Source organism: Macrobrachium nipponense, chromosome 1 (genome assembly GCF_015104395.2).
Source record: "Macrobrachium nipponense isolate FS-2020 chromosome 1, ASM1510439v2, whole genome shotgun sequence".
Classification (NCBI taxonomy): Eukaryota; Metazoa; Arthropoda; class Malacostraca; order Decapoda; family Palaemonidae; genus Macrobrachium; species Macrobrachium nipponense.
Genome location: NC_087200.1, coordinates 108,656,346 through 108,671,345, shown reverse-complemented (window position 1 = coordinate 108,671,345; position 15,000 = coordinate 108,656,346). Strand labels below are relative to the sequence as shown.

The 15,000-nt window shown below is 35.7% G+C and overlaps 1 protein-coding gene across 1 annotated transcript in view; it reads right to left on the bottom strand.

Moving 5' to 3' along the window:
* The window catches only part of LOC135219543 (putative inorganic phosphate cotransporter), an 18,566-nt gene that overhangs the window by 3,484 nt on the left and 82 nt on the right, over positions 1 to 15,000 (bottom strand). The window contains exons 1-9 of the mRNA XM_064256396.1: positions 14,976 to 15,000; positions 12,010 to 12,242; positions 11,479 to 11,687; positions 11,079 to 11,312; positions 10,787 to 10,874; positions 7,705 to 7,928; positions 7,148 to 7,297; positions 6,023 to 6,155; positions 5,633 to 5,874 (exon numbers count right to left, since the gene is read on the bottom strand). The exon at positions 14,976 to 15,000 is cut by the window's right edge and continues 82 nt beyond it. Coding sequence (XP_064112466.1) covers positions 5,633 to 5,874; positions 6,023 to 6,155; positions 7,148 to 7,297; positions 7,705 to 7,928; positions 10,787 to 10,874; positions 11,079 to 11,312; positions 11,479 to 11,687; positions 12,010 to 12,064 — 1,335 coding nt within the window. The 5' untranslated portion in view covers positions 12,065 to 12,242; positions 14,976 to 15,000. The remainder of the gene's footprint in view (positions 1 to 5,632; positions 5,875 to 6,022; positions 6,156 to 7,147; positions 7,298 to 7,704; positions 7,929 to 10,786; positions 10,875 to 11,078; positions 11,313 to 11,478; positions 11,688 to 12,009; positions 12,243 to 14,975) is intronic.

Here is a 15,000-nt window from a genome sequence, read left to right as displayed (position 1 = left end):
CAGAGAAGTAGAAAAAGAATTCAGTTTAGTGCAATCATGAAATTTGGTACAAGTGCTCATTTTAACCCCCTCTTTTGAAAAATCTGGGTGTCCACACAAAATTTCAATATAGCCTCCACTTTTCAAGATGGTCATTAGTTGTTCCGATTTCCTACCGCTATATTTACCATTATGATAAAGATGGTGTACAAAATGGCTGCCACGAAACTTTTACTTCATAACTCTGTAACTAAGAAAGATAGAGACATGAAATGTTTAGCTATGACTACATTTATGATGCCAGAGAATCTCTATTATGAATATTGCATCTTGAAAAGGACCCATAATGCTAAACAAAAATATACAAGCACAAGACTCTTAAAGACTCTAATGGAGTATCTTATCTATGTTTGAGCACTGTCTCAGTGTCTTTGTCTAAGTCTGAAATGAACGTAAGATCTTAAAGATGCATGGTGTCACCCTTGAGTGGGACAGAATTCTCATTCAGATGTATCTGAAGCGTCATTTGCAACATTTAAGTTACACCTCACATTTGCAGCAACACCCTGCCGCAGCAACCTAGCCTTGCAACCACATTTTGTAAGCTGATCACAACTCTATGCAACTGGGGGAGTTGGCAATCCAAAAGACTTTCAATCCAAAAGACTTTCCAGTCTTTACCAATCTTTCCCCAACCCCAGTCAGCTGGACTCCATGCTTGGCTGGCGCAGAATTGTCTGGCCCCATACACAACCTGCCTGATATGCTGAATGTTTGGTGTTGAAGCAGAGCTGCTCTGGTTGGAGAGATGGCTTCATGTATAATTAATCTGGTTCTTCACTGTGACATTGTTCTTTCGCAAGATTTCTAAGATGGGAGCCCTCCCTACTGTAAGGCCAGTAAGACCCAAGATGGTATTTCAGGTCTCGTGCAATTGCATCACCGTTGCCAATAATTTAGTCATTATGTGTGTGAGTGTACGCGCATAGTCTCCTGTTGATTCGTGGTCATTTCTTGTAAAAATGTCACATTTTCATAAATAATGTAGGCTTCATTGTCATGACTCATTCAATACTATTTAGCATGCATTTCCTGTGGTTCACTACCTTCATAGACCTTCGTTTTCTTGCACGATCAAATTTTGCATCATTAAACATGGCCCTACAGCTCTTGTGGTATTTTGCAGTGTTGTGTTTATGCCACTGCCTTCGCTGGGTCAAAGTTAAGCGGCATTTTGCCAATCTCTTGGAACAATGGCACATTGGTAGAAATCATTATGTACCCATCATGTTCAGGAGTATGATGTACAGAGGCCAAAAGTGAAGTTAGTCTGTCATTTTTCTGCATCTTCCTGGCAAAGAACATTTGCTCCAGTCGGGCTTCCTTTTGCCTGTGATTGAATTTACACTTGCCATTATAAGCTATTGACTAAGGCCAAGTGGCTATCCGTTTACCACCTTAATCTGATGTGCACATTGATGTATGGGATACAGCTAGCTTCAGTCACCCTACACCTAGCCCGATTATTCATCCAGTGCCATGATCTATACATGAATAAGCCATGTAGAGCTCCCCACTTACCCTTGGCTTGGCTCTCCCATGCTGGCACCTGTTAGTTCAAGTGCAGCTGTCTAACCCTCTTACGCCGAAGCGGTAAAAAAAAAATTGTCTCCTGTGTGCCGGAGGTGTTTCAATGTGAGCGCAGAAGCGGAAAAATTATTTTTTTCAAAAAATCACAGCGCGCTTAGTTTTCAAGATTAAGAGTTCATTTTTGGCTCGTTTTTTTCATTGGCTGAAGTTTAGTATGCAACCATCAGAAATGAAAAAAATTATCATTATCATATATAAATAATGCGATATATGATAGCGCAAAACTGAAATTTCATATATAATTGTATTCAAATCGCGCTGTGCGCAAAACGGTTAAAGGTAACAAGTTACCTTTTTTTCGTTGTAATGTACACTAAATTGCAATCATTTTGGTATATAACACATTGTAAAACGATAAAAGCAACACAGAGAAAATATTATCACAAAATAATGCATGAATTCGTAACGCGCGGACGTAAACAAATATTTTTTTCTCAAAAATTCACCATAAATCTAAATATTGTCCAAGAGACTTCAAATTTCTTTCAAAATGAAGACAAATGATTGAATATTACTATACTGTAAGAGTATTAGCTTACAATTGCAGTTTTCGACCATATCTGACGAGTTAAAGTTGACCGAATGTCGAATTTTTATATATATATATATATATATATATATATATATATATATATATATATATATATATATATATATATATATATATATATATATATATTTTATATGCAATTATTTCGGAAATAAGAAAAGCTACAACCTTCAAATATTTTTTCGTTTTTATTCTACATGAAATTGCGCACATTTTCATATATAAAACTCTATGAAATGCCTAATATGAAACGGAGCAAATATTCCGAGAATGGTACGTACGCATTTCGGAGATTTGTGGCGGAGAATCCGCTCGCGGAGGGAAGGAAAGATTTTTTTTAAAATTCACCATAAATCTAAATATTTTGCTAGAGACTTCGAATTTGTTTCAAGATGAAGATAAATGACTGAATATTACTAGACTGTAAGAGTTTTAGCTTACAATTGCGTTTTTCGACCATTTCCGTAGAGTCAAAATTGACCGAACGTGGTTTTTTTTTTCTATTTATCGTGATTTATATGCAAATATTTCAAAAATGAGAAAGCTACAACTTCAATTATTTTTTTTTGTATTCTACATGAAATTGCGCACATTTTCATACATAAATCTTTATGTAACGGCTAATTTAAAATGGTGCAAACATTACCACAATCGCACGTATGATTTTTTCGGAAGAGTTACCGCGCGGACGTAAAGAAAATGTTATTTTTTTCATAAATTCACCATAAATTGAAATATTGTTTTTGAGACTTCCAATTTGTTGAAAAAATAAGGTAAATGCTTGAATATTACTAGAATATAAGCGTTTTAGTTTACAATTGCGTTTTTCGACCATTTCGTAGAGTCAAAGTTGACCGAAGGTTGAAATTTTGGCAATTATCGTTATTTATATGAAAATATCTCAAAACTGATAAAAGCTACAATCATGGGTTGTTTTTAGTTGTATTTTGCATGAAATTGCGCACATTTCCATATATAAAACTTTATATAACGGCTAATTTTAAAATGGTGCAAACATTACCACAATCGCATGTAGGATTTTTTTCGGAAGAGTTACCGCGCGGACGTAAGGAAAAAGTTTTTTCATAAATTCACCATAAATCGAAATATTGTGCTAGAGACTTCCAATTAGTTGCAAAATTAAGGTAAACGATTGAATATTACTAAAATATAAGATTTTTAGCTTACAATTGCGTTTTTCGACCATTTCGGTAGAGTCAAAGTTGACCGAAGGTTGAAATTTTGGCAATTATCGTTATTTGTATGAAAATATCTCAAAACTGATAAAAGCTACAACCATGAGTTTTTTATTGTTGTATTCTACATAAAAATGTGCACATTTTCATATATAATACTTCATGTAACGGCTAATTTACAATGGTACAAAAATTATGTCAAAGTGACGAAATAATTTCCGAGATGTGTCACAGATACTTTTTAGTGCGGCAAGAAAGAAATTCGCGCTTGCGCGCCTGCGTAACGATTGTAAACAAAACAACACCTTGATCCGTGAACTCCCAGCATCCCCCAAGGCGCGTGATTCAAAAGTTTTAGGCTGGTAGGCCTATAAGTATTTTTCCACGAATTTAAAAAAAAACTTTTGTAAGTCGATGTAAAATACGTCCAGTCGGCGTAAGAGGGCTAACTAGATCTATTAACTATATACTTATATACTTTCTACCAGCTAATTGATATGGGGCTATTAGACAGCTTTTGGGACACTAAACTACACTAAAGCAAAGCAGTGAAGTCACCAGCGTCCCCTGGTTGTGTACTGACATTCACTCTTTTAAAAAACTAAAGATAATGTCACCACCTGAATAATATATAGACTTGGACACTAGTATATTGAACTGGAAGACATTTTTCCATGCCTACTGATTCCTGAGATGCGATTATTTAAGGTTTTTGGCTGCCATATTGGATGCCAACTTTCTTTATCTATGCTATATGAAATCTTTAACAGAAATACATTTTACTTTTGCTTGGTGACTCTGCCTGAAATGTGTAAAATAAAAAAAGATGCATAAAAACATGACCAAAGGCACACGAGTCCTATGTTAAAACCTTGACTAGCGGCCATCTCGAAAAAAACGGCAGTCATTTTAGAATTTGGAATGGACACCCAGTTATTTTCAAAAAGTGGCCTATGGATAAGATATGTACCAAATTTCAATCGTGTATCATTAACTGAAGTATTTTAGTGTAACAAGTATATTTTATATGGTGCTGCAATATGCGTCAGACAACGCCTGGAAAAAACCTGGAGTGGTCAGGTGAAAAATGACCATTAACCCATAAAGCGCCTGAAGGAAAACCTAATGAAACTGCTGAGAAGAAAAAACAAAAGTTTAAATTATTGATGTCTGTCACGGGGGTCGGGGTTTGACCCCTACCCTATTATCTAGGTTGGGTCAAATGACGGCCACGTACTAAATTTTGTCTAGATCGGTCAAGTGGTTCGGATTTCTATAGCGCACAACTTTATGAACATACAAACATTCACTTTTATATATATGAGAGGTATAGACATACAATATATATATATATATATATATATATATATAAATATATATATATATATATATCTATATATAATATATAACGTACTTTGATGCGTGATTTATATATATCAAACAACCGTGAAAAACATAGGAAAAAGGTAGTAAATCCTGACCGGTTTTGGCTTTATTGTCAAGTCATTTTCATTGGACTTACACATAGCATTAGAAATTTAAAATAATTGTACTAGTGGAACAAACAGTACATAGAACATACAGGTGGATGTTTACAAAATTTTCACACCTGAGCGGAGGTGGACCTGGCGCACCTGTCAGGCGTGAATAGTTGGTTTCCAGCTATCTCTGCTTTCGTTTGTAGTTTCCCTTAGTACATAGGCATATTGTTATAACATTCTATCACTTTGTATCAGTCCCCTGAAATGGCTTTGCAATATAGCTGATACAGAATTTACAACCCTTCTTCATTCCTTCCTGTGGCATTTAGATTATATATATACATATATATATATATATATATATATATATATATATATATATATATATATATATATATATATATATATATATATATATATATATATATATATATATATATATATATATATATATATATATTATATATATATATATATATATATGTATATATATATATATATATATATATATATATATATATATCATATCATATTCATAAATATTCAAAATGCTGTATTATATATGAATACTATGAGTATTACCAGTGGCCGCGTAATACAGTTGTAATATAGGTGAAGTATATAGCATCACAGGATACGCAGTGTATGAAAATTGATGGTTAGTTCATATATATATATATATATATATATATATATATATATATATGTATATATATATATATATGTGTGTGTGTGTGTGTATTATATATATAATGACAAGAATTCTGATGTCTCACATTTCCTCGTATGATGAGACCGGTGACAGAAGGGGCGAAAATCCCCGGAATGGTTGCGGCTGAGTTGGTGAAGCCCAAGAGAGTTCCTGCCAAATTAGGAGCCAGGTCTTGATGGGAACAGGAGTACCCGCTGTAGATGGCGCCACTCACTCCAACAGCCACACACAAAACTACTATTGCTAATACTTGATTACAGTCCACAAAGCACATGGCTATTAAGCCAATCATAGGCCCGTAGGTACCTGCAATCAGAATCCTGGTTATGTATTCGAATTTTTGCCATCTGGTTACTCATGGTGTATCCCTGTCGATGTATTTGTAAGCAGTGTTTTCATTTTAAAACTCTTCAAGATGAAGGTGAAAAAGAAAAGGTTAAAAAAAAATACTTACCTATTGCCACAGACAGTCTTCTGACGAAAATGATGGAGAGTTTTCCTGTTGACTGCAGGTGACTCATGATGTTACTGTACACAAGGCTGACAATCCACATTATGAGGTATGGCAGAGCTGACAAAATTCCATTCTGATTGAAGTGAATTATTCATGAACACTCCGCTATATGTGAACGTTGCATCATCAGAGTTTGATATAGATATTGTCCCGTTCGTTTCAAAGAAAAGATTAAAATGATGTGTAAATTGCTGTTTGAAATCATTACCAGACCGAAAGGGAAAGTATTTCAAATATGTTTCAACGGATAGTGATGTGGATATGTGAGACAGAAATTTGCGAAAAGCCATCTGACAAGATGAAAACTACTAATCCGTAAGATGAGTTTAGATTGTAATACAACTAATTTCATTGCATTTTGTGTGTGTGTGTGTTTGTGTATTTACTTGAGTTAGAAAGAACCTAATTTTAAAAAAGCAAACTTCTTGCATCTATTTTGGTTAGGGTTGAAGATGGGTTTAATAAAGTCATTTCGTCAACAGTAATTGAAAGCAATATCGTACCTGATGGATGGTAAGGGGAAAAACCCTAAATAGATATATGATAGAAATAGAATCACAGTAAAATTTATTTCCGGTAGTATGAAAAAAGCGATGTACAGATTATACGCAAGAAAGAACGATAGAAAATCGCAGTATAAAATCGGAGAGAATTTACGGACATTTAATTAAGGCAAGACCTTCTGCTGCTTACAATTGCCGAGTCATACAGATGAAACGAAAGCTGCTTTTTTGAGCAGGTAACTCATGCTCTTATGTATTGGAATTCAAAGGACCCGGCGTTTTACTTGGGGATATACTTTTGAAACATATGTGGCAAAACCGTTAAGAGCCGTAAAAAAAAGAATAAATAGCAAAAAATGCTGAGAATAAGAAGACATGCTCATTTAAAATGCAAAGACTTTTCTTAATCTTATAAGGCTGTTAGTTCACAATGAATGGGTAGATTTATTTAATTAGTGAAAGTTTAAGTTTACTGTATACATTCAAATGTTCCATAACGAGATTTGATATTCAGTAGAGCTACTCAGGTATACAAACAGTTCAAGAGATACAGTCAACTTACGCTAGTCATGTCAACATGTTGAATATTATGTAGGTATGTCGGTAGCTCTGTTAAAAGTGTGTAGAACCCCCAGTTGTACCCAACATGAGTAATCAGTACTGACCAAAATGGTAATGAAGTGAAGATTGCTTTCCAAGGGATGGGAATGGCCTGTAAGATTGAATAGAAATTGTGTAAAATTACATGCTGCTATCTGTATTTTGTAACAATTTGAAGCAGTTACAAACTTATATACGCAATTATTGTCAAACACTCAGAAAATACAAGAATACCATGAATGATTATGTGATTGCCATGATAATAACTTGCAAGTGGTAACTGTCAGTTAAAGCCAGCTGGGCTAAAGGTAATATTCAAAGCAAAAATTATTTTTTCATTAAAGACTAGAGCATGAAAAACTGTAAATCCATAATGAGATGTTCCAGACAATATTTGACAAACCAGAAGATAAAGCAGGTACCTCTGGACTTTAGACGTTCATGGACATCATCACAAGACCACCGCATTTTTGTGTATGAAGACAGGAGCCCAAAAGCTGAACCTTTGAATCCACTTACCTTTCCTGATGATGAAGCGCAGTGGTTAGCAATGTATGCCCTTTCCTCCTGAGATATTCTTGGGTGCAGCTCTGGTTGACTGTAGGCTAGGAAGTACCACCCAACTCCCCAAATAATTCCAGTTCCACCAAAGACATAGAAGACAGAAGGCCAGCCTCCAAGGAACTCTGTGTCACAAAGCCATCCACTCAGTGGCATTGTTATCACTGTTCCAAACTGGCCTCCTTGGAAAGGAAGGGCGGGATTTTTTGTTGTTGATACCTCTGTGCTGTATATTTATAAGTATTTATATCTTTACCTTCTGGCATTTATATCTATTTTGGTAATAATGGAATGATATTGTAATAATAGATCAAGATATGTAGTATTTGTTGAGTAGAAATATTAAAGATCCGTGACCACTATTTAGGGACAAACTTTCAATTATATTGTTTTTATATCCTGTACTAATACCCCTGCAAAATTAGCAGGGGTGTCCTTCCCAAAACCTTGGGATATCTCTGTAAAGTGGCACAATCCAAGACGGCCATTAAGTTCTCTTAGACCATACATTTATCAGCACATGTTGAAAATCAGCAGTGGTGTGTACTTCCACTTAATGGTATTTGCACTCAGAACAAGTAAGACATTTATTTTTATAGCATTTGTTGAAAATTATAATCAATCATTAAGATATTAAATCATTAATGAATTGCATTAATATTTCTACTAGCATATACTTAATTCTCTAAAGGCAAATATGTAATTTATGCGTGAGCAGATGAAGTATGTAAGAGAAATATATATACAAAAAAGACTGCTAACATAACATGCTGACATAACATAGGACTTCAGCATTCAAAAGAGTCAAGTCAAATTCGTCACGTTCATCTGCGTCTGAACCACATGAATCAGAATCTGGTAATGTTTCTGTGCCTATGTCCCTGGCATGTGAATCTCTAAGGGGATGTAGTCTTTCTGGAAGAGCTGACACGGTGTTACGGAGAGGGACTTTGAAACAGCACACTATTGGAAAAAAGATTGTCCAGGAATTTGCAATCAAAAGATGTTTTCTGCCTTTCAGTGCAACATTTCACAGAAATTCCAAGATAGAGTTTTTCATGCAGTCAGCCAACCAGGACAGCATTTCATCCAATTCAAGCACGGGTGCAATGGAAAACAAAGCTATGGCTGAAGTTATAGCTTTAGCAGAGAATAGTGAAGAAAAGTTTGACCTTACAGAAGTCATGTAGTATCGCATCACTGATGAATGTCTTTCTATTTTTAACATAATGGTTCACTAAGAAAATGTCAAAAATCCAAATTAATTGAAAAATTTAACTTTATGGAACTTAATATCAATGAAGTCTGATTGAAGCTTTTATACTTTGGGATATTACGCTAAAAGGATATTTTTTATGATATGTGCACATCACGCTAGTGCTTCTAAGTGATATTTGTCAATGACCTATATGATCTCATTGTGAACATAAAAGACTGTGAGCATGACAGACGGGCAGGCACTGGAATGGTTGGCAATGTCTACATGAAGAGGGTCATTAAATTGCCTTCACCTCAAGAATTCAACCGTTTCTTTCAAAATCCTCAAAGCAAGATCAGGTTTCGACAGTTTCTTGATGAAAGAATTTCAACAGCATGTTCAGCAGAAACCAAATGTTCTCTTGTTATATTTCATACAAAACAAATGGTCAAACTTAGGTGCTGATACTGATGACCTTAGAGTTCCAGCCCTTGAATGTCTCAATAGAGAAGCTGACATCATTATCTTTTACATCTATTCCTGATTGAGACTGGAAGGTTCAACAGCTCCACATAAAAAGGCAACAAGCAACATATGACTGCTCCCAAGTTTGTCCTGCGGATATTGTTCCTGTCATTATTGCTTTGCACATCTTCACAGGATCAGATGCAGTTGCAGTATGTCTTGGTTATGGAAAGAGGGCTATATATGACAAAAGAGTGAAATGAAGACAAGACAGAGTTTCTACAAATACTTGGGTCAAGCCTTCCAGTCTTACAGAACACTCTAAGCAGCATGAAAAGAGTTCACCATTCAATTTGTGTATAATAACAAAGTCAGCAAAACTCTAGGGGAAGCTCGTGTTTCAAAGTGGAAAATGATGAGACATACTAAGTCAACACTTCGGATCCCTCCAGATCAAGACTCACTCCAACTTTAGATTACTCGAGCAAACTAGCAGGTATTTTTTTTTTTTGATTTTTTTTTAAGAACTTTCATCAATCATTACTTGACTGTTCCCCATGCTGGAAAATGCCTACCTTTCCGTAACACCGTGTCAGCTCTTACAGAAAGACTACATCCCTTTAGAGATTCACATGCCATGGACATAGGCACAGAAACATTACCAGATGTGCTGAAGTCTAATGTTATGTCAGTATGTTATGTTAGCAGTCTTTTTTTTTTGTATATATATTTTCTTTTACATACTTCATGGTACTGAGCTGCAAAAACAAAATACGTTATTATTACATCAGCTGCAAAGGTAGTCAATGAAATGGGTGAAACTGTTTTCACTACCAATCCTAGTTGGCCGAGGAGCAGTTTTTGCTAAAGCACATTGAAGGTCGGCATCTAACATTCATTTGAGTGCCCTGGGGAGCGCATACCCCCTGACCGACCCTTGACATACCCCCTGGGGTACGCGTTGAAAACCCCTGATATAAATGGTGGCAATATTGGATTTTATTCTCCTTTTATCAGTTATGATTGATTATAATTTTCAACAAATGCTATAAAAATAAATGTCTTACTTGTTCTAAGTGCAAATACTATTAAGTGGAAGTACACATCACTGCTGATTGTCAACATATGCTGATAAATGAATGGTCTTAGAGAACTTGGCGGCCTTCTTGGATTGTGCCACTTTACGGAGTTAGCCCAAGGTTTTGGGAAGGTCACCCCCAACTAAGTTTGCAGAGTATTAGCACAGGATATTAAAAAATGTCATTGAAAGTTTGTCCCCAAATAGTGGTCACGTATCCTTAATACTTTTACTCAACTGTATTAAAATCAAGTGATAAACTTGCACAACTTTAACTCAGGGTCGTTACCATTACTTACCAGAAAAAACCAATGTGTTGAATCGTGCTCTCTCTAGCGGTGGAATCCACGAAGCAAGCATGCAGTTCATTGCGGGGAATATGACACCCTGAGAAGATATGTTTAGTGAGGATATTAACCGAGAAAAAGAACGAATTTGAGTGAAATATATGAAAAGAAGAGCAGGTTTGATAGCCTAATTATCAAATGGCATATAATGATTACATTTCTTCAAGGTCTTTATGAATTTTTCCGTCTTTTGCTGAAGAAATTTCAAAATATAATGAGAGAAAACAAAATATATAGTCCTTGCCTCTGTAATTCCCTCGAGAACCCTGATAGCTATGAAAAGTCCAAGAGAAAATCGGGCACAGAGAGGAGTAAGGAGCGTCAAGAGAGCAGTTAAGAAGATACCCCATCCAAACACCAGTTTTCCTCCATAGTATTCGGCTATCCTTCCACCAAACAGATTTGTAAAGAGATAACCGGAGAAAAAGACACTCAGGATTAAGCCTTGTGTTGCCTCATCCCAGTCAAATTCACCATTCTGGAAGATAACAGAAAAATGAGTTCTAAAGATAGTTCGTATTGACACAGCAATTTGTTTGCGTATTTCATATAATACATTTTGATCTCAATAAACCATTTTTATAACATTACATATCCAGAGAGTTTTAGATTTGAATAACATTCTTTTAGAAACTATATCCTGCCTCGTTCCCTTCCTGATCAGGGTTGTGTTGATCCTCTGTCTGTATACAGACTTCCTCAGCGTGGCTGCTATTGGTGACATTCTTGGGCAGTGACCTTACCATGGCAACAATGGCTACTGAGAGGTTGACTCTCATGGCGTAGACACAGGATACCCCTAGGAATCCCATTACCCCAAGGGTATGTCGAGTTCCCCAACATTCTCGTGGCTCTGTAAAAGACCAAACATTCGTTCTTGTTTGTTGAAGACTTTCCCCAAATTGTAAATGATAACAGGAATTGGGACCTTCTTTTATAAAAAGGTGCTATTGTTGTAAAAGAGCTAAATTAGAATCGAAAGAGTTATTAGCAAATATTCTTCCTTGGCGTTGCCTCCCGATTTAATAGGAAAAACCTGAATAAATATCAAACGTTCCTCGATTCTAGATGGAACGTAAATCACAGTATTGACACCAGTTCGTGGTAGCTCAAGAACGCAATAGAGAGCAAAAACACCTGAATGCTCAAGGAACTAGCCAAACTTGGAGACTTACCTTGACTACTTTGATTATCCACAAGTGCAATTCTGGAATCTCCCACTGTAACCATGCTTCCAGTTATGAGAATTGAGCCGTATTTTGCAGAGCCCAAGCCTTCGTTAAAATTTGAATTGCTTTGACTTCTGCTAACTAAGCGTGTCCTTTTTTTTTTTTTTTTTAGACGAGTGTCATCCGCATCATTGACGTTGGAATGGATGTTACCATGTGGTACACACAAGATATCACACCTAAAAATAGAAAATCTTTTTATTTATGCATTTCTGCTAAGTATAGAATGTATATCCACTTGCGTCTAATATGTAAACAGATTTGTGAAACGGCAAAAGAGCTGTTGCATACATGGAACGCATTGGAATAAGATTTAAACAAAAGGGGTTCTTAAATTGAAATAATTGTACTAATCAGCTCACTCCTTTATATAAATACTTGCAAAGGGGTTACTCATTATTAAACAAAGATAAATCCATCAGCGCATCTTTTTTTTTTTTCTTTTTCTTTAGAGACAGCTTTCGGCACCCAAGCTTGTTTCTTCCTGTTCACCATAGAGGAGATAATTGACTTGTTTGAATGTTTCCACACTTTCTTGTTCTTTGTTTAATTAATTACATCTCTAGAATCTTTTTTTGATGGTTATGGCATTCATTGTGAAGAGGTCTCGCAACTATCATAAAGGATAAAACCTGTGTCACTGTAAATACAGTATCAAAAACAGCAACCAAAATGAATCATTCTGTGGTTATTCCTACATTTCAAATTCAACTAAAAGGAAGCGGTTCAATTTCTTAGATCTAACGATTCCCTTTTAAATCTGCCTTCCAGCTCACACCAAACTCAGAGTGCTGCAGAAGGGGGGACCAGAATGAACATACCAAAATATCAACATTTTAACCTGTCCCTGATGGGAAGTCACAAAACTCCGGCCTTCAGTTCTGATTCTAAGTACACTTACTCAAAAATGTCTGAATATGGTGTGGGGTTTTTGAGGTTGTGTGCTATTGTCTAAGTTACGGTACCATTTACCTCTTTGGGCCGCTTGGTTTGTTCTTTAAAAAAACAAAAAAATCAGGCTCTAAGGGCTGAAACTTACCACCACTTCACGTTAATATCACAGTTAGTATTAAGTTAAAATATCACCAACATTTGTTGAGGACATATTTAGACAACACTGAAAGTGTTTACAAAATATGTCGCTTCTAAACATTGTCAGTTATGAGGGACTTCACCTTCTGTGTTGTGATGTTGATTTTTTTATTTCGTATTTTGTTGTTGTTGTTGTTGTTGTTATGATTACTCATTCCTTCTGTCCACATACAAGTAAGGCCGGAAAAACTAATCTGTGGTTTCTGACGATATCACTGTACTTATCAAATAATAGTTTCGGTTTTGCTTTTGGTTGAATATCCATCAGAAGTCACAGGGGGGACTGTAATTTTTAAGTTTTTCAAGTTTATCAAATAAGAATACAATATTCGTAGAATATTGTGGTTGCCTCTGTTCTTTGTTTCAGGGACATTCTTTCAGAAATCAAAATTATTTTAAAACTGAATTTTTTTTTCATGATTCTTTTCTTTGTTAATAAAGATCACATTAACATGACACCAACTGGTGAGTAGACCCGTGTAAACTTTCTCGCAATTATAATAAGCAGTAAAAATCTGAAGTTTTGTTTCGTCGAGTGCTATACCTTAGGTCAAATATACGGTTTCTTTAGCGGGTTTGTGGAGCAGTTTAGATTGGTCGGTTATTCCAAGGCTAATGAGCTTCTTCATCCTTAAATAAGACTTATGAGACGATGCCTGAAGCATCATTTTCTAATTGATGCTTACATTTCCTTTGTCGCTGTAATGAAGGTATTATCGACTTATGATGCATCAGCAATCCTTACCGCATTTGTGACATTGTTTAACTGAATCATCTGCAAAACTAGAATCTGCTGTAAGGTAGGGAAGGAAGTCTCTCTCGCTTTGATCAAGCTGTCCCTGGACGACATTTTCGCCTTAGAATTCCTTTCCTCCGTCTAAGTTCTCGAGACTTTAGAGAATCTCTCTCACTGATGAAACGGATTTGATCATACAGTTTTGTGTTTTCGTTTCACTGTAGAGTTTTAACAAACTGCAGAATTTGTCCATCACGGTACTCATAATAGGATAAACATTTAACAACAAATTACAGGTGATCGTGAACTTGGAGAAGTTTATGAAACATGTTCACGTCAAACTTACGCTAGATATTTCCATGCACTTCTTTCCTCACTCCGGTGTCATCCCAGAGTTGTGGGTGCCCTAAAGCGCCTTTATTCCTCAAGACCGTTACTTACTGGTTTGGATTAGTCGTTCACTTAATAAAAGAAGGTAGAAATATAAGCAATGTGCACATTCATTTATTTGGTGCAAGGAAAATTGCAGATTGTAATTATTATATAATATAATTCCCAATATTCCACAAGAAATTACATTAGAGGCATTTAATTGAACCTTGTTATAGCATAGCACGAACAAAAAAAGAATTGCTCAAAATTTAGTGTGGAAAAAGTTAAGTATATCATAGTTTTACCAGACCACTGAGCTGAGTAACAGCTCTCCTAGGGCTGGCCCGAAGGATTAGATATTTTTACGTGCCTAGGAACCAATTAGTCACCAAGCAACGGGACCACATTTTATCGAGAAATGAATTTCTATCACCAGAAGTGAATTCCTCTGATTCCGCGCTGGCCGAGCCGAGAATCGAACTTCGGACCGCCGGATTGGTAGCCAAGCGCGAAAATCACTCGTCCAACGAGGAACTAGTTTAGTATGGAAACTACAGTTAAAATACCATTGATCCATTGTAAGCTTATATCTGTAAATAGTAAATAGTTGGTAGGTAGGAAATAGAATAGACTGTAGTGGGTAAAATATGGTTAATTTTTTATTACCGATTTTTTTCCTTTGATTAAAGTTTGTAAAGATAAATACACTTACTGTGGCAGATGAATTCTCCCCCAGC